At 40.8% G+C, this 21,409-nt stretch overlaps 1 protein-coding gene across 3 annotated transcripts in view; it reads left to right on the top strand.

The window, feature by feature from the left end:
* LOC108435486 (nuclear factor of activated T-cells, cytoplasmic 1-like) overlaps positions 1–18,986 on the top strand; it is a 79,927-nt gene extending 60,941 nt beyond the window's left edge. For all 3 annotated transcript variants that reach the window (XM_017711366.2, XM_017711364.2, XM_017711365.2), the window contains one exon: positions 17,534–18,986. In XM_017711366.2, the coding sequence (XP_017566855.1) occupies positions 17,534–17,589 (56 nt within the window). In that variant the 3' untranslated portion in view covers positions 17,590–18,986. The remainder of the gene's footprint in view (positions 1–17,533) is intronic.
* Positions 18,987–21,409: the final 2,423 nt, after the last annotated feature.

Below are 21,409 nucleotides of genomic sequence, written 5' to 3' on the forward strand. Positions count from 1 at the left end.
TCTGACAGCTCTCTTTTCCTCTGTCTCTCTTTTCTAATGGAGCAAAGGTCTTAAATTTCAGAGGATCCCCTCGCACTCCTCCGTCCCCGTGACCCCCCCTCCCTCTCCGTCTCTCACCGGGTGATTCGCGGCTTTTCTCATGGAAACTTTTACGCATGCTGGCAGGAGGCCCGGGCAGCAGGACTCCGCTCAAACCTCTAATGATGATTGAGAGTGCGTCCGCTCCGCACTGAAACATGCTGAGTCGCTAACATCGGCGTGCGCCGCAAGCTTGGCGCTACGAGGGGGGGGGGGTCAAGTCATGGGGGAGAGTGAGGGGGGTTGCATTAAATGCTGGGGGTCACCGACATTGAGGGAATATCAGGGCTTGCTCCTGTGCAGAGAGTTGGACGCTACAGTGTCTAGCAGGAGCTCGGGACGGCCTTGCGGTTACAGTCTTGGCTTTTACTATGTTCAACTTTGACCCCTGTGGCTTGCTGGGAGAGGGTGGAGACAATCGAACAGGAAGTGAGGGGCTTTATATTGGTTAAGTGCAGAGTCTGAAGGAGGCTCTAGCCTTTATTGACAGGTAGAAGAGAAGGGTGATGATTTTCTTCATAATTTATGACCACAGTGAACATGAAGTTCTTTATTGTTGTTGCTATTGCAGCGTTTTCGTATTAGGAATCCTGTTTTCCTGGCACTCTTTGGAATGATTGCGGATAAATGAATATAGGCTTTTAGGAACTTTTGTAATTGTTGGAAAAAATAACTTAAGACTAACACAGCGGCCTCAAAGGGCTTAGGGGTTGGTTAGATGGCTATGAAGGCAACCAGACTGTCAGGACCAAGAACAGCACATTTTGGGCTTTCCATCCCTGGAAACATATAAACCAATAGTGCGCTGATTTAAATTTCCTCTTCGTTTCTGTTGAAGCTATTATCAGCTATGGATGTTACATTTAGACAAACATAGGCCGCCATTTATGACCTGATTTTCATTTCCTGTTATGAAAGTGTCGACTCTGAGTCGAGGGAAGAGAGAGAAAATGAAAAGAAGTCACTTTACAGCCTTTTTATATACCTAGGAATCGTACAAAGCTATGATAAATCTGGAAATTGTCGTAATTACGAGCAGATGTCATTGTGTTGGACCACTAGCTGGAACATTGAAGGTCAGTGCAATGGTGGTCTCAGTTCCACTCTGCAAGTCCAACACTAAGCAGAAGCCAGTCATGAAGTTGAATTAATCTTGATTTATCGACTTAATTTAGCCGGAGATATACACATCAACTCAATAGTGCATATTAATTAGTTATGGTAATTACCGTGATGTTGCGTCACATATAACAATGAAATTCAGTAAGAGCTTTGAAGAGCAAAAGGACATCAAACATTACAGAAGGATTTCATGATGATGTTAACAGTTGCCTAATGATACTGTGTCATTTTAATTGGGCACAGGCTGTTTTCCTGGGGGAGACATACTGCATAACCCTCTCCTCTCATGTGAGGCTCCTTTCCTTGGCCATTTCATTCAGACTCGTCCAATTTCAGCCACTCCGTCATTATACCCACAGTCACTGCAATGGAATCCGTCTGGTGTGTAACTACGTCGCTGTCTAAACAAATTGGGTTTCTTCATGTCTGAACCTTGATGCCTTTTGATTGGAAACCAGATTTTCTTTCTTAAGGGGGAAAAGGTTGTCCTAGTGTTCTTTTTCTTAGCCAAAGTAGTGGGCAAAACAGAGTGTCTGCCACGTTTTGGCCTGAAGAACTGAACGTATTTTTTCACTGATTAATCCATGCTGTCCGCATTATTAAGTACAAATGTTCAAAACTATTCCATGGCATCCAAAAACACATGCCTGTTGGAAGGAAGGCGGATTGGTAGCTACCATTCTGGAGAAAAACAACACTGGAGAAAGCAAGCAGGAGTTGTTTGTGTGTGCGGTGATATCAGCATGTGCCTTGCGTTAATGTGCTGGGGGTTTGTGGTATGGGGCCTCTGTGCTCCTGGGTGCATTCTGAGGGTTGAGGGTTGGCTGGAAATGTAGGGGATCGGCCCCCGCTGAAGAAGTCCATCATGCAGTCTGCGGCTTGGCCCTGGTTTGGCCTAAGTTTGGCCCAAGTTAGGTACAATGCCCCTGAGGCCCGCTGGTGCCCACAACCTAAAGATGATGAATGCATCACTACAAGGAAGGCTGTATATTGCCTAGCATTTTGCAGCGCTCAAGTGACTATTTTTTGAGTGAGGACTGTTCCTTATGTATTTTGGAATACTTCTTTTTTTCCTTTTACATTCTCAAACTTCTTTCAGTTGAAAGCTCATTGGGAGGATCCTTCAACACCTTGTACACAGCTTCACACTTTTCATTCATTTGTTTAACTATTTGAAGATCATTCCTTAATCTGTTGACTAATTTCGTCATTGCTGCCAGCCGTGTTGCTTTAGAACTCTTGAAATGTGGTCATTCCCATTCGCAGTACTCTTAATCTTTTTCGCATTTAAAATAGCAGTGAAAAAGTATCCTGTAGTGACGCTTGTCAACAGGCAAAGTTCCTCTGAGTGGCGAGGTTTGGGGAAGCCGTGGGCTTTTGCTGCTCTTGGCTCATCTCCCTCCTTCTCTTGCCTCACTTTACTCCCTATCCACAGTGCTCACCAAAAAAGGGAGGGAACGGAAAGAAAGACTCTTAAATGACAGGAACTTTTGCCGGTAGCTCCTGTCACAGGCAAGCAGCCTGTTATACATTCCTGATTTCACTACAGCAAACCACACACAGACCGTCTCGACTAAAGTCGCTGGAGAAATGAGCCCAAAACAGTCAAGTGGAAGACCTTTTCGCAGATCAATTTACTGTTTCCTTCCTTCATTCTTTCTTTCTCATTCATACTGAGAGAGTTAGAACCCATGGCCCCTATTCAGTCGACCCCAACTCCAGACGTACAGCGGACCCTCAGGATTCAGATGTAGCTCACGTCAGAGAAACTGAGGAGACACACATACCCCTACACACAAAAACAGGCAGGCTGATAGGAAAAAGTGAGGAGGAAAAAGAAATCTGTGCTCCAGCTTCTGAGGTTCTCTTAATGTTCTCAGTTGGACTGTCTGGGCTGGTCAGTTTTTGAGTCAGTTAGAGTTGACTGACACCAACAATTGAGGAACACCAAACATTTAGGAAAATTTTGTTTCAATTTACGCCTAAAATACAACACTTTATTGAGTTATTTACTGGAATTTGCATGTAAATCAACATTTCAAAGCTAAATGGACCCTATCAGCTGATTTTGCATTACATTTGGTTCTGTTTACATCTTGTTAAAAGCTGAATAGTATGCTTAGTTGTTTATTTTGTGACCTTGTGTTTTTCAGTTGTTTTCAAAATCTAAAAGAAACAGTCAGAAAAGTGTTTTCTTATTTAGTTTGGATATTTAAAGATTTGTATTCTATCCAAGACACAGTTCAACAGTACTCCATTAAAGCAGCTGAAGCAGAAACTCTCAAAATGAAAGAAATTAATACTCTAAGTTCCTCTTTTCACTTTTTCGGGCCACCTTTAGCTTAGAGAGTTAGTGGGCTTCGGTTCAGTGCCTTGTCTTCATGTGTCTGACAGTTTAGTGTATTATCATTTGCTGATGAATCAGACATGTTTTAAATCTCAATGAGTCTTTAGCTCATAAAAGTGTCCGGTCCACTGTTGTACTTCTTATTTTTAGTTATGTAACTCATAAAAAATATGAATTGCTTAAAGACGGGCTCATTTCTGATGCATTCGTCCTGCACTTCAGAGAAAAAAAGAGTTCTTTATACCTGAAGCAAAAATATGAATTTATAAATTGCACGGTTGTTCTTTTGCAGCAAGTCGCTAGAATTAGAGAAATGAAATCTGAAAAGTAAAAGTAAAAAATAATAAATGCTAGACATAGATAGATAGATAGATAGATAGATAGATAGATAGATAGATAGATAGATAGATAGATAGATAGATAGATAGATAGATAGATAGATAGATAGATAGATAGATAGATAGATAGAGATCAGGCATAACGTTATGACCACCTCCTTGTTTCTACGCTCATTGTCCATTTTATCAGCTCCACTTACTGTATAGCTGCACTCTGTAGTTCTACAGTTACAGACTGTAGTCCATCTGTTTCTCTGATACTTTGTTAGCCCCATTTTACCCTGTTCTTCAGTGGAGGACCCCCATGGAGGACCCCCATGGAGGACCCCCATGGACCCTCACAGAGCAGGTACTATTTGGGTGGTGGATTATTCTCAGCACTGCAGTAACACTGACGTGGTGGTGGTGTGTGCTGTGCTGGTCTGAGTGGATCAGACACAGAAGTGCTGCTGGAGTTTTTAAACACTGTGTCCACTCTCTGTCCACTCTGTTAGACACTCCTAGCTTGACAGTCCACCTTGTAGATGTAAAGTCAGAGACGATAGCTCATCTGCTGCTGCACAGTTTGTGTTGGTCATCCTCTAGTCCTTCATCAGTGGTCACAGGATGCTGCCCACAGGACACTGCTGGCTGGATATTTTTGATTCGTGGACTATTCTCAGTCCAGTAGTGACACTGAGGTGTTTAAAAACTCCAGCAGCACTGCTGTGTCTGATCTAGTCAGACCAGCGCAACACACACTAACACACCACCACCACATCAGTGTTACTGCAGTGCTGAGAATGATCCACTACCCAAATAGTACCTGCTGTGTTTGGGGCATTATATACAAAGCAACAGGACAGGGAAGATCCTACTTTAAGTTTATCGGTCAGTATTTCCAGAAAATTTTGTTGTGATCTCTTTATTAATCCACAATTACTCAGTTATTATAGCCAGTTGACATGTAGTCCAGTCATCCATCTTCCACATGGAATGCCTATAATCGTGGCAAAGGGCTTGAGCATGTTGTTTTTGTGAAATAGGGCCTGTGGGGAACTCTCTGAGCGTGGAGCCTTGACATTAGTGTTTATGTTAAAGCTGCAAGATTTATATTGGAATCATGGTCTCTACCTCTGCTAAGGCATTCAGAAAGAAAGCACATAGAGCCAGATTCAGTATTAAATTTACAGGTGATGAAATCGTATGGCCATAACCTGTTGAAGGCACGGCTGTGATTTACACATGACAGTGCCATATTGATGCAGATACACGTGTGTGTGTGCGAGTGTTTGGAGTCAGGGATCTGTTGTCTCCGTTAGGAGCTGTGATAGGCAGGAATATGTCTATCCTTGGTTTTAATCTAGGCATGTTTGTGTGTGTGTGTACGTGTGTGTGTGTGTGTGTGTGTGTGTGTGTGTGTGTGTGTGTGTGTGTGTGTGTGTAGTAGTTGAAGCAGATGCTCAGTAGTCTCTAGTGGATTCCAATGGTTGTCTGATGCTGAATGGGTATTTCAGAGAGTCCAGATGTAGGACTGATATAGGCATTTAAAGCAATCCAAAAAGAGACTGATGAGAGCAGTGGAAAAAGCCAATCCAAGAGCAATGGTATGAAAAGTATGGGGGAACACCAGCAGATGGCCTGAAAATATCCCAGCCATCTCAACATCCACAACTCTCTGCTGGCTTCATAAGCCATTAGGCACAGCATCAGTGCAGCGTGTTTCTTTAGAGGCTTAATGATAGTGTGATATTGTAGGGACTTCATTGAACTGCCATACACACACACACACACACACACACACACATATATGTACATAGAGTGAGAGAGAGAGAGATGTGGTACTGTGCAAAAGTCAGAGTGCCCTTTGCTTATTAATTTCCAGTGAAAACTGTAATTTAACACAAGCTATAAATCATTCAGGGTTTTGAGTTCAAAAAAGTATTAAAAAGGACATAAAATTGTGGTTCCTAACAACCACCTGCAAGACCTCATAGACCACCAAAGCTGTCCCCATCAGATATACAGCACTTCATCTTTGAGAGAGAGAGGGGAAACTCAAGCTATGGGTGCAAAAGGATGTGTAGCTGTCAATAAGAAAAGAAAATGGACAAAATAGAAAAACATTTGTAACTCAAGCAAAAAAGCTGCTGGTCTTCGCAGATCAATGTACTGGCCACCTCAGAGTCCAGACCTCGACATGTGTTTGGGATACCTTGGATTGTTAAAAGCAGAAAATGCAACCAACTTCTAAGACTGAACTTTGGAGATGTGAATAATATCCTTGTTATTATAATGATATTATGCACCATTGATATCAGAAAAACAGATCATGCATTAACTCTACTGTAGTCCATCTTATAAGCAGTGGCTTTGCACTTGCACAACTCCGTGACCCCAAAGAGGTCATGACCCAAGCCAAGGAGATGAACTTAGAGTCCTCATAGACTTATGTGATAAAATTCGTCCCACAGCTTCGTCTCTCTCTGGAAAGAGAGAAGGGGTCAGGCTTGAGGCGGCCAGCCAAGAGCCTCTGCTCAGTTAGACGGCTAAGGCACCTCCAAGCACTCGCTCGGTGATGGATAGAGACCAATAAAACTCGCTCTGATGTAAGCCTTTTTGGAAGCAGCAATTGCAGCATATATAAGTATTTTATATAAGGAGGAAAAACCTGTGATTTGAAATCTGACATTAAGACTGACAGCGTACAGGTGATTTAAAGAGGCAGAGTACAAATACTGATGTCATAAATCCCCATTTAAACGCAGGTGTAGTGCCAAATTCTCACTCAGACATTTATAGCGTACCAAAACGTGATTGCTTCAATATGCTCCTGCTTTTCCTCCATATTTGAACACGAGATGACTATCCGCTTCTCGCAGCCGCTGTTGCCGAACGGCTTTCCAGGTCAGTATTCATCAAACGCGGCTTATCTGATGGCCGCAGAGGTTTTGCCATGAACCTTTACTGACTGAGGCAGCACAGACGTTTCTAATCTTTAACCCATATCTCATCACCCAGACATACCTTTACGTCCATGGCAAAGACTCAGCAAAGTGGGAGTTGAGAAGTTACCCTGTTTATTCAGGCAAGAAGCCATGTTAAATCAATTGTTCCCCCCTTTCCCAAATGTAGACAATTGTTTTTTAAAGTTTTCTTTAGTTTTACAATGCAGCTACAACACGGAGGTATGTTGTGTAGCTAAAGACAGTAGTAGAAGCCATAATCAAGCTAATTAATTGTAAACAGCATACTCCAAATTCTTAGATCGGAGTACAGTCTGGAATTCCGATTAAGAAATCTGACAAAGAGGGCTGGATTTTAGCTCAGTAATCAGGTTTCTCAGTGCATGTAAACTCTTACTCTGATTTCTTTCGGATTTCTCAGTCTGACCACGGTACCGGAAATAAGCGAGCAGCGTTGCCGTAAGATGCAGCAAAACATTTTTGGAGTGACCCTAAAACCAATAACCTGCTTGACAAAATTAAGAATTTAAATATTCTTCATCTTCTAGACGATGTATGTTCATATTTTCAGGTAAAGTCACGCGATGTTTAAAAAACAAAGCCGCAGTATTAAGGTTGAGTTTTACCTCACGTTTACATCACATCTTCTTGTGTGAGTTTATTGGCTGGTTGCCAAGCAGAAATCTGATTACTGAAATTTGACTCATGTAGACCTGGAGTTTCCCCATTATCTGATTACTGAAGTGCATGTAAATGCATTGAATGGATTACTGACAAAATCAGATCTTCTGCAGTTATCGGATTATTAAGTGCATGTAAACGCACTCAATCTTTCACACAGTGCCAGAAATCACAAACCCATGTCTATCTAGGACCTCTAAACAACTTGATATAGTTTAAGTTAAGTTTGCTAATGATGATGTTTAAGTATGTGGTGTTAATTGCTGGGTTAATTGGTACATTACTTATCTTGGTTGTTAACTGTATTAGCCTTCTTGCTCCAATGCGAAACTTTAGACTTCAGAATATCATGTTTAAGACTCTGAGACCTTGTTTTGTTACTGTTATGTTCATTCCAGTGATGTAAAAGGCTAGCAAGGATAGGAAGGTGTGGCCGTAATTGACTGTTGTGAAAAGGCTTCAGAAATGGATTTGTGCACGTGTGCAGTGCAGCAAATTTTGAATCATTTCTGCACATCTCTGATTAGGGCACAGGAGAGAAAGCCTAACCATGTAAACACCCTCCCCACCACACACCCTCCCACAGAGGCCACCCGACACGCACCCCACCTCCCCTCGGGACAGAGAGGAAGTGAGCAGAGCGGGAGGAGGGAGGGGGAGATAGCAGAGAGACGGAGGGAGGAAAAGACGAGTGCGATAGGGAGACACACCAGAGCACAGCGGATCAAAAGAAAAGGGCCTGTTTCAAACCCAGCCAACCTAAACACGTCTTCCTTTGCAGTGCCGCAGAGGGGGAACTGTTGTTGTTAGATTGGCCGTCTAATTTTGGAGGCCGTGTCTTTCTAGTGTTCTCACAATCTCGGCAGCGGTGAGTCTAATTCGCAGTGCGTGTATGTTGTGTGGGGGTTTGTTTTTCTTTCTTTCTTGTCTGGGTCGAGCAGACTCCGGTGTCTCCTGGGTTTCCTCACTCACCCTGGCAACAGTTGTAATTGATCAGGCTCAAGAGACTCGCAGCGCACTTAGTTTCTTCATACAGTACACTGCCTCAGCTTCAGCCTCACTGAAACAAGTGGAGCACCAGAGCCCGTCCCTTAGTCACATGACTGGACGACCTGGCAGATAAGGATCAAATTGGTTGTTTAAAGCCATGACACCCACCTAATATTCGCCAACAAAGTATCCACCTCTAGCATAACTAGACACCAGTGTGAAGCCCTAGGCTGGGTAGGAGAAGGCCCTGTTTGGGCTGATATAAATTGCTACGGTTAAGATAAGAGACTTGTTTAGCCTCCCAAACCACCTTAGCTAGTGTAAGTATCTTCTTCAAAATAAAGATGTTTAAGTTTAGGGTCAGAGTTGAGTACTTTCACAGTCACATTTGCTATTTCCCCAACCTTGTTAGCAGTTCAAGCTAGTTAGCTAGTTAACAGACTGAAACAGTAAGTTTAAGATTGAAACTTTGTAAAGAAACTTCTAGAACAGCGTGAATAGAAGATTACATTTAAGACTAGCATGAATAGGTAAAAATGTTTTGGAACAGTATGAATGGGGGAAAACGTACTAGAACCATGTGAATGGGGATAATAACATTGAACAGTATGAATGGAGGATAAAATTCTAGAAAAATATGAGTGAGGAAAACATTCTAGAGCACAATGAATTAGAGAGTCTATACAAGTATGAATGGGGGTTGAATTCTAGATCATGAAGAATGGGGGAGAGCATTTTAGAAAAGTGAGAATGGGATAAACATCCAAAAGCAGAGGCCCCTGAATGTGCAATGTTTGAGGTGGGCCAAAAAGACAGAATGACGTTCAAATAAATCAAATCATTTTTATTTACACAGGTAAAAAGGAGGAGAGTCAAAGTCAGACACTCACATAGCACAACATATACACATTAACCAAGATAACATTGCACTATCCACACAGTACTGCATGAAAGAAGAGGAGTAGGTATTTAATTAAGTTTTTAAAAAGGTATTTTATAGTGTGACACTGTATTTTGTTACTAAAACACTTTATATGGTTGTATATTGTACAAACATATGTTTGCTCTCTCATTAGGTGAGGGTAAGAGTAACTTTCAGGTGCGGCAAATCAAGTGTCCTCATGTCCAACTTTGAACTATCAAGAATCACAGGCAGTTATGGCACACCAGCCCAGCATCTGAGGTTGCTGGCGTTTGGTGGGTCAGTGCGCTCTGGACATTAGAGCTGCTGGAGGCTTCACCCTCCCCCTCTTCTGTCTGATGGAGAGCTGTAGCAGAAGCAAAGGCCTGGGGAAACTCCTTCAGGATCCAAGGCTTTACTGCCTGCCAGCGTGGCTCATGCCCCTTTCCCTCTCTCCCACTCTCTCTCTCTCTCTCTCTCTCTCTCACTCTCACTCACACACACACTAGGTTTATTCAAAGCCATTTTAAAACAAACTTTCCCTCCTCTCTCTCTCCCTCTCTCGTTTTTCTCCATGCTGTCAGCCTCTCAGCTGAACGCTTCCACATGGGCAGCACAGACTTTTCTGCATCAACACTTTTTCTGAACGTGATCTGCCGCTCATGCGCATCTGTCGGACTGTTTTTGTTGAAATTTATAGCAACAGTAGGTTAGTCACTGATCCAGGAGAATGTGCTCTGAGTGTATGTATGTGTGCTTTCTTAACCCTCTAATGTTCTCCACTATGGGGTTAAGGCAAGAGTTGGCATGTTCGCTCCCGGGGCCGCCTCCCTGCCGCGGTTCGGTGCGTGGGAGGCTGTGAATAGCCCATTAGCGTTTCAGCTGAAAGCGAGAGCAGATTTGATATTGTGGGGAAACAATAAGTAATATGTAGCAGGAAATTCAATTGCCCTTCTCCTACAGCATCAAATTCAGAGTTAAGCTTCCTTTGCCAAATCAATTTCACGGGCAGTTCAAACAAGGTTAAAGCATTTCTGTGAAAGCTGCCCTTCCATTGAACATATACGATTTCAGGGCAAAAATGCTGGTGGTATATGTTGATCTTGCAGAGCGGCTAGAAATATGCTGTTGAATTTCGGGAGATATTTGACAGACGGTTTCTCTCATATGCAGACAGAACTTTCTTCTGGATTTCTACCAAATTAATGAAAAAAACAAGGAATGGAAAAAATACAGTGGTCATATTTTTGGTCAGTGGTTCTTTGCTGATGTTCATTCATATCTTGTTTGTCTTTTTTGCTTGAATATTGAAATGTTAGTTAATCTAAACTACCTTTCTTACCCTGTTGACATAAGGCAGGTATTTATTGTAAGGGAAATAGAACCTAAGCGTTAAACCTAGTTATACCTTCTAACTCAGCCCATGAAATATGTCTCTGCTATATGGTGATGGACCTGGTGATTTGTGTCTTCGCTGCTGAACTCATCATGCTTGATTTAAAAAGCCCCAGTCAGCTTCTCCTCTCGCTCATCACCAGAATCAAGTTTCATGCTAAGGATTGTCCAGGCGTGATGGCCATCCATCTCTATCAACCACAGGCTTTCCCCTCTCTTTTTTCCCCTCTCCTTTCTTTCTCCCACTCGATTAGTTCCTGCACTCCATTTGTCCAGTATTGTTGGTTCTAAGACGTGTAAAATAAAGCTGGAGCTGTCTCAAGCCCTGTATTTGAAAGAAGATCTGGGTGGTGGTGCTTACGCTTGTCTTGAGCTTTTCACTTCCATGATTCGTCATTCCGGCGCTCTCAGAAAGGGCTTGTTTTCAATCCTCTCTCGTAATCTCCCACTCATCTTGGAACAACAGTGATGAAAAGCTGGGATAGAGCGTTATCAGTTCTTAGAGGGGCTGTATCTCCTGTAACCTTAGTTTGGATCATTCTTGGCTGCTGATTGTTACACATAGTTACTTTTTAGCTGTCTTTTTTTCATTTTCACAGACAGGAGGATCACTCATGTTCACTCAGACTGCCATAATTAAGTGATTAAACATGATTCATCTATTAAAAAAAAAAATAATACTAATAGAAATATTACCTTCTTGAAGAACCATCAGTGATTAGTTGTCCTGTTGCATGAATGAATGCATATTTTAAATTCTGAATACATTTTAAATACAGAACATAATGGAAACCTTCATCTGCATGCATGTTTGTGTCATACATCTTTGCTCGCTTATATTTTTAGAATCTTTGAAAAATTCGACTGTAAATGGTGGATTTGAAGTGGTTTTGAGGTTTGAAGTAATGTAAAATACTCTTCTTCATCTAAGCTAAAGTTTTGCTTCGCATTGTTCCTTTCAAGTTACTGAGTTGGAGAAAAACAGTTCAATTAGATCGCAAGTGATGTTTTTGAGGTTGAACTGACAAGCCATTTTTTAGTGTGTGCATGGTTTATTATTGTTTGCTTACGTCTGTCCATTTTAAGTCCATTTCTCAATTGTTTTTCAAAATAATCAGTAGAATGTTCAATTTATAACAATCAATATTGACAGCCCTGTCTGTAAGAAATGGTTGTTTAGTTTAGTCTAAAAAAGTAGTTTATGTAATTATTGATAGAAATGGCACAGAACAAAATTGAAGTTCAATCAGGGGTGTCACATCTGTGGGCCAGCTGTGTTTTTATTGCATTTTTACTTTTTACATTTACAATCCATTTAGCCAAATAGGCATTGAATCCTTATTCAGAAATGATTCTAAATAAAAAATGAATTGTATTAGATAGTTTTTTTAAACTGCCTGTTTGATTAAACTAGACACCAGGCATCTTTTCTTTTTGGTGGAACCGCTGGTCCATTGATGGTTGTTGGGGTTTTGGAACATAAACTATGTTGCAATGCATGCTGGGGACTGTAGTGCATCTCGGGGTGAAATGGGCTAATAAGAATAGAAAAATTAAATAAAATAAAAAAATTAAATTGAAATAATTTTGTGTGCCGCGTAGGATAGTGTCTCGGGCCTGACTTCACCCACAGGCCTTGTTTTTGACACATGGTGTTTACATGAACAAAAGCAGCTTTTTACGTCAACTCAAACCTCAACAACTCTTCACATCAACTTCTTCCCTGTTCACCTTTCTACAATGTAGTATTCACTTGACTCATACCGTGTTGGATTGACTTGTAGTGCTGAATTGACTCTCAGAGTCTTCATTCAACCCACACAGTGCATGAATGCCTTCAAAACTGTGGTTTCTAGTGCACAAACCGGAGTGGAATCAGGGAGCTGTTGACTCTGCAGCAGAAGAGAAGTGATTCCTGTTCACGTATTGTCTGTGGTTCTGTTATCTGTGTTCAGACTTTTTCCAGTGCTGTGAAAGCTTGCATTGCATGTACACAGGTGATGGAAACTGAGCGAGGTGACATCAATGCTGACAGTGCACCAGAGTCATAGCAGTAAAGTAAGTTGTTGCTTTGGTCAAATGGGGCAGAACCGGAATTCCCGCGCAGTGTATTTTTAGAGGAGTGAACGTCAGTGGCGGGTCACTGTTCCCTGCGTGGAGGAGGAGATTAAAAGATGCCTTGGACAGGTTTGGGTTTGATGGACCACACCCAAAGGGAAAACTGGCAGGGAGGGGTTGGCTGTACTCCCTGTACTCACGTGTGTGTGTGTGTTGGCAGTGACAGTATCACAGACTGGCACGCTGCAGGAATGAAGCATGTTTTAATAAAGCAAACCCTCTGTGTTCTGTCACACTCAGAGATGCTCAGTCTGAAGCCAAGCTTGCATATAGGTGTGTATGTGTGGGTGTGGATGTGGGTGGAAGTGTGAATTTGCCTCATTGTCTAACAGCAAGAAAGCCAAGAAAGTACTAGTACAAGCTAAAAAATATATTATTAATGAAAACACAGACTTACTTTGCCGTAAGTTTTAGCTCAGCTATAGCCGCTTTTTTCTCACATCTCTGGCAGGAATCTTTTTCTCAAAAGTAGGACAGCTTCTTGTAAAATGTTTCTCAACATTCATCTTTTTATGAGGCCAGAGTCAGCATGTCATTCACCAGCTTCAATTTCTCATTGTACCTTAAATGGTGCCTGAGGCGCCAAAATGTAACAGCTGCACCTTTTAAGGTGGAATGGGATGGTCGACCAAGAAGCTGAAAAAAAGAGAGACTTTTAAGTGTTTGACAGTTTCTTGATTGAGATTAAATGTATCAGGAAACTAGCTGGCGTGATTATAAGTGCAAATGAGTCCATTGGTCTCCAGATTATCAATGTTCCTCTTAAATATTTCTCTTTTGCCTTTTCATTAGCTACTAGCTAGACAAGATGTTGCTATGGTGACAAGCATTCTGCATGCCAACCTTCAGGGTTGAAGGGTGAATTAGCAGTTCTACATTACCTCCAGCGTTTAAGGCCATTTCCTGTGAGAACTGTGTTAGAACGACCAGCAGAGCTTTATTTTACTGCAAAGGAGGATTATTTTATTTTTACCTAAAAGTCTAAATCTGCTGTGGAGCCGCGTACGCCTCCTGAGCTGCTTGTTGTCAACCCATGGGAAAAATCAGCAAGCAGTGAACTAACAAAAGCATCAGCACAGTGGAAAGCTCCATTTCATCACTGTATCTATCCTATAAAATAATGCTGTTGAAATAGTATTGAAAGTAATAGCTTGTGATGATGCTTATTTTGTCCACTTATAGCTATAACAAAAATGCAGTGCTTATAAACTGGAAACATTTCTTTAGAGTCAAAGTGGAGCAGATAAGACGATTGCAATTAATCAAAATTAACTACACAAATAATGCACTTAATCACATTGAAGAATTGAAATCATTTGGCAGCCCATTTTTTATGTTTTCGTCCCAGTTGTTTGTTTCCTTTGCTTCTTGTTTATCACTGATGGCAGCCCACTTTTTCTGATTTTTCTTGACATTCACACTGTAATCAACTGTAGGACATTGAAACAATTAATTAGTCCGGTCATTAAACAATGAACTTCAGCAAATATTACATCATCGATGGTGTACAGCAAGATAATGCTTAAACTGATAGGCTTCCAATTGAGAATAAATGAGATTTTACACTACACAGCTGAGAACAGTGCTTTATCTTTACATTTAGGACCTATTGTTTAAGCCTATAAGAATGAACCTGTTTCCTATTATTTATTAATGCGGGAGATTGTTACAATGGATTGCATCAGGTGAGCTAAGCAGGGCACGACTGGATTTGACCCCAAGTGACTGCATTTGGCTTCTGTAACACCTCAACATCTGACAATTTCATCTCATTTTGTCATAACAATCCCATCTGTACATATTTTTCGTAATCTGCACGATTGTCTTGATAAACAAGCTGGCGACCACATAGATATTATTAATAGGGAGCTATAATTAGGCTCACTTGTAGCTTTGAGGTTTAACAGTTTACAACATCCTGTTTCAGCGCCTTTCTGAATGTCAACACAGTGCGATTAGAGACCTCTGGACACCTTTCTGGCGTAAATCTCTCATACTTTTTTATTTCTTTTTTTTTTCTCATTTTATTTTCCAGCTCTCATACTTTTTGTATCAGTGGAAAAGCTGAGGGCTTGGAAGTGGAAAGTATTAGTTGATAAAGCTAAACAGTGCAGTGTTGTGGTTGCAGTGTAGGTGTGAAAATTTCGGAGAAGGCCCGACCGTTGCCGCGACCGACAAGAGTGAAAAGAAAGCAAACGCTTTTCCTCCGAAACAAAGCCTTTTTTTCTTTCTTTCTTTTTTTTGCACTTTGTACTGCTGAGGTGGTGATTTTTTTTGCAGTGTGCTCCATATTACCTGAGGCTGTTTGTGCTTCTTTATATATCCAAGCCTTTCTAGAGGAACATTAAAGTTTGATCATGTAATTATTATCCTGGTTTTGTGGTTTGTTTTGTTTGATGCAAAAGGGGACGAACAAAATGAGCTCGGCATGTAAATGCCTGTTTTGCTCCGAGCAGCAGGTACAAACAGCCAGCAGTGTTGGCTCAGCCTGCACTTTTCCACTGGGACTACCCTAATATAGGAAAACGGATTCTGAGCTCTGTGCATACATGCAAGAGAGGAGTGTGTATGTGTGTGCATGCCCTGTCTGGAGGAGCTGATAAGGCATTGTTGTTGGTGGTCTGTTAATATAAAGATCCACGTTAATGACAAATGAAACATAAGCTGTACGTACAGTACTGTGAAAAAGTCAGAGACCACGCTTACTTTAACTTCAAGTGAAAACAGCCGTTGAGTATAAATTATACATTTTTTGATGTCAGGGGGAAAAAGTAGAAAACATGAACAGAAAATTACCCAGGCAACTTAATCTGATTGTCCAGCTTTATTACAGCTTCCACTCTTTTCGCGAGTCTTCATTTCAGTTTTTCAAAGACGTTTGCAGGGATGTTTTTTCTCTAATGTTTAGTCTTTGAAGTTGGTTGCATTTTCTACTTCTCCTGATCTAAGTCATCCGAAATACATTCAATGTTGTTAAAGTCTGAACTGGTCAGGTCACTGTTCTGAGAGCACCAGCAGCCTCTTTGTTTATTTTGCAGATGTTCCTCTTTTTTGTGTATTTCCTTCTTGACACTTACACATCCTTTCAGGCCCATAGCGGTGAGTTGTCTTCTCAGAGTGGAAGAAACGCCTGTGGATGTTTTTCAGATCTCAAGCAGCTTGATTTTCTCCTCTCTCTCAAAAATGAAAGCTTTAAGTGCTGTTTATCCGACGGGGACAGTTTTAGTGTCTACTACGTCTTCCAGGTGGTGGTTAGGAGGCCCATTTTCACTGGAGCTTTTAATCGTTTATTTATTTCCTTTGACAAAGGAGCTTGTATTTAATAGCCGTTATGACTGGAAATGAAATAAATTGTGGTCTCTGCCTTTTGTGCAGTAGTGCATGTGATAAATGTCCTTATTAATTAATATAGTCGTCTGGCCTGTGTCTTTGATGTGGACATTTAGCATCTCTACTGGCAAGTGCTTTGGCTTCTGCTGCAGTTGCTAATGCTTATCAGTGCAGGGCTTTTAGGGGCAGCCGCACTCTCGGGGTTGCCCGATCTATGACATACAGAGATTCTTTGTAGTCACTTCCCTAAACCCAGCCAAAGAATACAGCTGATAAAAACACTCTGTAGTCTGGCTGAAATAGTGTGGGAAAAGCGCGGGCGCACAACACACACCAGGACAAACCTGCCACTCCGTGATGTTGACTCACATGGAGTTCAAACAAAAGTAAAAGAACATCCCAAAAGGCAAAAAAATTTCCTTCATCATTATTTACAGCTGATGCTTCTTAAATCAGGCTTTAACTCATAGGTCTAAAGCTATTACTGTCATTTTACTGTACCATTCAAATGTAATAACTAGGGCTGGCCCAACCTGCATGTACTCATGGCGAATCAGTAAATTTTTAATACAATTTCTGTAAATTAATAAATCTGTTCTGTCTAAATGTCTTTCTGATCATTTATTTTAGGCTACAGTGTTTAGGGCTAAAAGCCAAAGCTTCTGAATTCTTCTTATTAGAGAAAACAGACACTGACATAACATACACTAGCATTCAGATTTGTTATTTCTCCCAGCTGTTGTAATTACACAAAATGATTTATATTTACACTAATATATACACAAGTTGAAGTCTGCACCTTCTGCCTTTGGGACAAAATCATGGCAAAAGTATAAAAAGCAATACAGCATCTATAAAAACCTACTTTCAAACACAAATGTAGTATGATTTGAAAGTTAGGAGCACAGTTTTAACAGAATTTCTCCACTTGTTTGAAAGAGTTACACATGAGAAATAATTAATATTGATTTGCATTGTTTTTATTGTTGCTGGCAAAAACTACAAGCTTTAAATGCTGTGCAAAGCACAAGTTTAGTGTTATATTATACATAAATTACTGTAGTTGCAGTACTAAAAATTGCAGTACTAAAAAGAAATATTGGTATGTAATTTTGTTACACTTATAGATGGTCAGGCATGGAGACCTTCCAGGCCAACGTGCTACAGATATTAGTGTTTACCCTCATCTGAATTCAGTTCATAAAGGCCTTGCTAATTAGCTGATGAGCTGAATCAGGTGTGTTCAATGAAGTAACGTGCTGTGTTCTGTTTTGTCTTGTGTTCACAGTCAATGAAATCATCAGGAACGACTTGTCAAGCACTTCCGCTCACGGTCACTCGTAGATGGCCATCGAGACGATGACGAAAGAAGGGACCAAGACGTCTTCCCTCTGAACCCGTCCACTCCTGGACACCGAGTCCCGGCATTTAAAGTCGACAATTCAAGAGACAACAAGAAAGACAACAAGAGACAAAAACAACTACACTTGACTGAATGTTTCACATGAAAAGCCTTAAATTCAACGAGGTGCACGAAAGCACCGTCAGTGACTGTTCTCCTTTTTTATTTGTTTCTGCTCTTGCCTTAAATAGAACTTTTGCTCTTTTGTGGACCAAGATTTCACAGAGACTTTCCTCTAGTCTCTCTTATGTGGTATGTACCGTCGTTCAGGACCAAGGCTGTTAGACAGGGTCAGAATAATAGAGTAGCTGAAATGTCCCCACTTGTTCATCATGCGGGACAGATACTGCAGTGCCTTGCTGCAAGCACAAACCTGGATGCAATCCCATTCTTCTTATTCACTTCTTTTTTTATACCTTTTTGATTCAGTCACTTGTTTGTTTACAGAAAATATGAAAGGCTGGAAACGTGTAGAAATATGTGTGTGAATAAAGTAGACCAGTGTTTAGACCATGTTTTATTTTTTTTTTTTTTTTTTTTCATTTTTTTATACCATGACATGCGTATAAAGATGTCTATAGCGCTTTTTCTTTAAATATGTATGTTTAATATGCTGTAAATATGCCTTAATTATCTGTTGTTGTTCCTTGTATAGTGTGTAGTCTCTCAGTGAAATTGGACCACCTCTACCTCCCCACCCGAACACCTGAACACCATTGATGAGAGCCCAGTGGTTAGAGAGCATTGCTCATCACTCAAAGTATATATGAAATGGCACTTAGCTCCAAGGTTTGGGTAAAGCAGTCCTACAGTTGACCAATAGCTTAAGTGGCATCTAGCTGCAGCCCGCAGACCTAACCCCAGAGTAGAGGTTAGCCCACTAAGTTAGCTACCCAAGCTACAATTATGTGTTTTACATTCTGTTAACTAATTTGAAGTTCAATGAACTCAAAACTTTAGGGCAACCAGGTTACTTACTTTTTAAGTTAAAGCATTGAACTATTTTTATAAAGCACTGGGGACAATGAGAGGATATCTTGCTTACTAGCTTCTAAATACTTATAAAAGTCTAAATATTAGTAGAGAAATTTTTAAATGACTTCTAAAGATGTGATGCCATGAGCTTCACACACTGTACCCCTCTGTGCTATGCTAACCCCTATGCTAAGACGTTTACACAAGCTAGCATGGCTGGGGAAGCTAATACTGACCCCAACCTTAACCCTATTCATGTAAACATATATATGTATAAATCGCTGTTGAAAGAAAACCTTGTATCACTAAATAGGTAACTTTGCAGAAGAAGGAAAAAACCTACGTTACTTTTAATGTAAGTCAATGGAACCGGACTTTTTTTCCCAAGTCATTTGGGGTCATTTCTTTTAGTCCATTCATCGTGAAATTTACATACAATATTAAGGGTAACAGGTAATTTCAAATTATGTCAAAAACAGAAAAACGTCAAAAATGGAGATGTTTTCTTCCCACAACAGCGATATATATATATATAAGGAGGAGCAGCCGTTGAAGCAGGGGTTTTCTCCACCCAGCCTGGGGATTCACATGGTCGGTCTGCAGGGCTGAGGCTAGATATGACTGGATTGCTTTAGGTACATGAAAAAATTTTGTTTCGGTTAAAGCGTTTTTGCTTTGAACTAAGATCCCAGCTTTGGAAACTGAATCTGCTGTTGGCTTCTTTTTCCAGTGATGGCACACAAATCTAACGTCTATGAAGAATATAACAAAGTTTAATAAGCATACAACAGTATGTGTAGTCATAAAGGGGGTTGATGTACAGTTTACGGAGACAAAGACCAGCAATAAATGACACGACACCAAAGGATTTTACCATGTAATCGATACGTTTTCTATAGTGTAGAGTCTGTCGGTAATAGAGGAGTGCACTAACATGTGTAGGCCAGACGTGTAGGGAAATGCTTCTTAATCCCAGTCCAGAACTGTATTCCAAAACACCTGACGGACCTAAAAACTGCTCAATGTGTTGAACAAGGAGCATACATAACCATTTAAAACAGACAGGACTGCGATTAGGAACCATTTGTCTACGAGGCAAAATGTAAAAACACGTTCTGTATAAGACCAAAACTGAGAGGTCTCTTGTTATCGAAGGCTCACTTCTCTTCTGTTGAATGAAAAATTGTCTTTCTAACGCATGCACTTAATATCGATATCCAATGTTTTGTTCTTTATTGTGACATGGATACCTTGGGATACTTTCTTCTCCTTGTATATGAATGCATGATCGTGTGTAAGAGACCTTGTCCCTGTGCCTTATTTTGCATTGGCTCTGCTAACCAGGCTGATTGTATTCTCTTTTTCCCCAATCAAGGCACACGGTGAATTCAATCTTGTATCTTCTCTAATATGAAATATTTATAGAAATCTCAAGGGTATTTTATGTATACAGTATGCTTTCTGCTAACGAAACGAATAAAAAAAATGATTATTTAAAAGATATTTGTGACTCCTTTTTCCATTTAGGTTGATTCACGATGAGGGCCGGCGTTCTTTTGTGTTAGAGGTGGGCAATATGGCAGAAATATAACATCAGACACAGCATTGCCCGTCCAGCACAACACACACTAACACAGCACCTCCACATGAGTGCACCTCCACTGCAGTGCTGAGAATGATCCACCGCCCAAATAGTATCTGCTCCGTGGTTCTGACCACTGACGAACAGGGAAAAGGGGGCTAAATGTAAATGTAAATATACGTATACATATGTGTGTGTGTGTATATATGTATGTATATACACACATACACACTCACTGGCCGCTTTAATAGGTATACCTTGCTAGTAAAAGGTTGGACTCCCTTTTGCCTTCAGAACTGCCTTAATTCTTTGTGGCAGACTTTCAACAAGGTGTTGGAAACGTTCCTCAGAGATGTTGGTTGGTTTTTTGAGTTCCTGTTGCCTTTCTATCATCTGGAACCAGTCTGCCCATTCTCCTCTGACCTCTCACATCAACAAGGCATTTTTGTCCACACAACTGACCGCTCACTGGATATTTTCTCTTTTTCTGACCGTTCTCTGTAAACCCTAGAGATGGTTGTGCGTGAAAATCCCAGTAGATCAGCAGTTTCTGAAATACTCAGACCAGCCCAACTGGCACCAACAACCACGCCACGTTCAAAGTCACTTAAATCCCTTTTCTTCCCTGTTCTGATGCTCAGTCTGCACTTCAGCAAGTTGTCTTGACCACCTCTACATACCTAAATGCGTTGAATCGTGGCCATGTGATTGGCTGATTAGCTATTTGTGTTAAGAAGCAACTAATAAACTACCTAATAAAGTGGCAGGTGAGTGTATATATGTATATCAGCTGCCCTTTATATTGTGAATGGACCAATAGGCTTAGTATTTTTTTTTTTTTTTTGTATTTTCTTTTTGTTTTGTTGTTTGTTTGTTTTTTGGACAACAGTGATGCACATCACATTTTCAGATATTTGATAAGTTTTTCAGATATTTGATAAGTTGAAACAGTGATTTGAGTACGATAGTTTTTATTCAACATTTCGCATAGAGAACTGCATCAAATGCAACTGACTAATTGTGCTCTAAAGGATAAATATCGTCATATTGCCCACCCCTGATCTGTATGTGAGCTGACTGTTTTACAGTACCATCTTCACTATACAGCATCCTCAGTTAACATTCATGAAAGACTTTCGTCCCCCTGATATGATTCAGTGGCGGATGTGCCGAACGGAGAATCCTCCAACTCAGCTTTGATGACC

The sequence above is a fragment of the Pygocentrus nattereri genome, chromosome 19 (assembly GCF_015220715.1).
Source record: "Pygocentrus nattereri isolate fPygNat1 chromosome 19, fPygNat1.pri, whole genome shotgun sequence".
NCBI classification, from domain to species: Eukaryota; Metazoa; Chordata; class Actinopteri; order Characiformes; family Serrasalmidae; genus Pygocentrus; species Pygocentrus nattereri.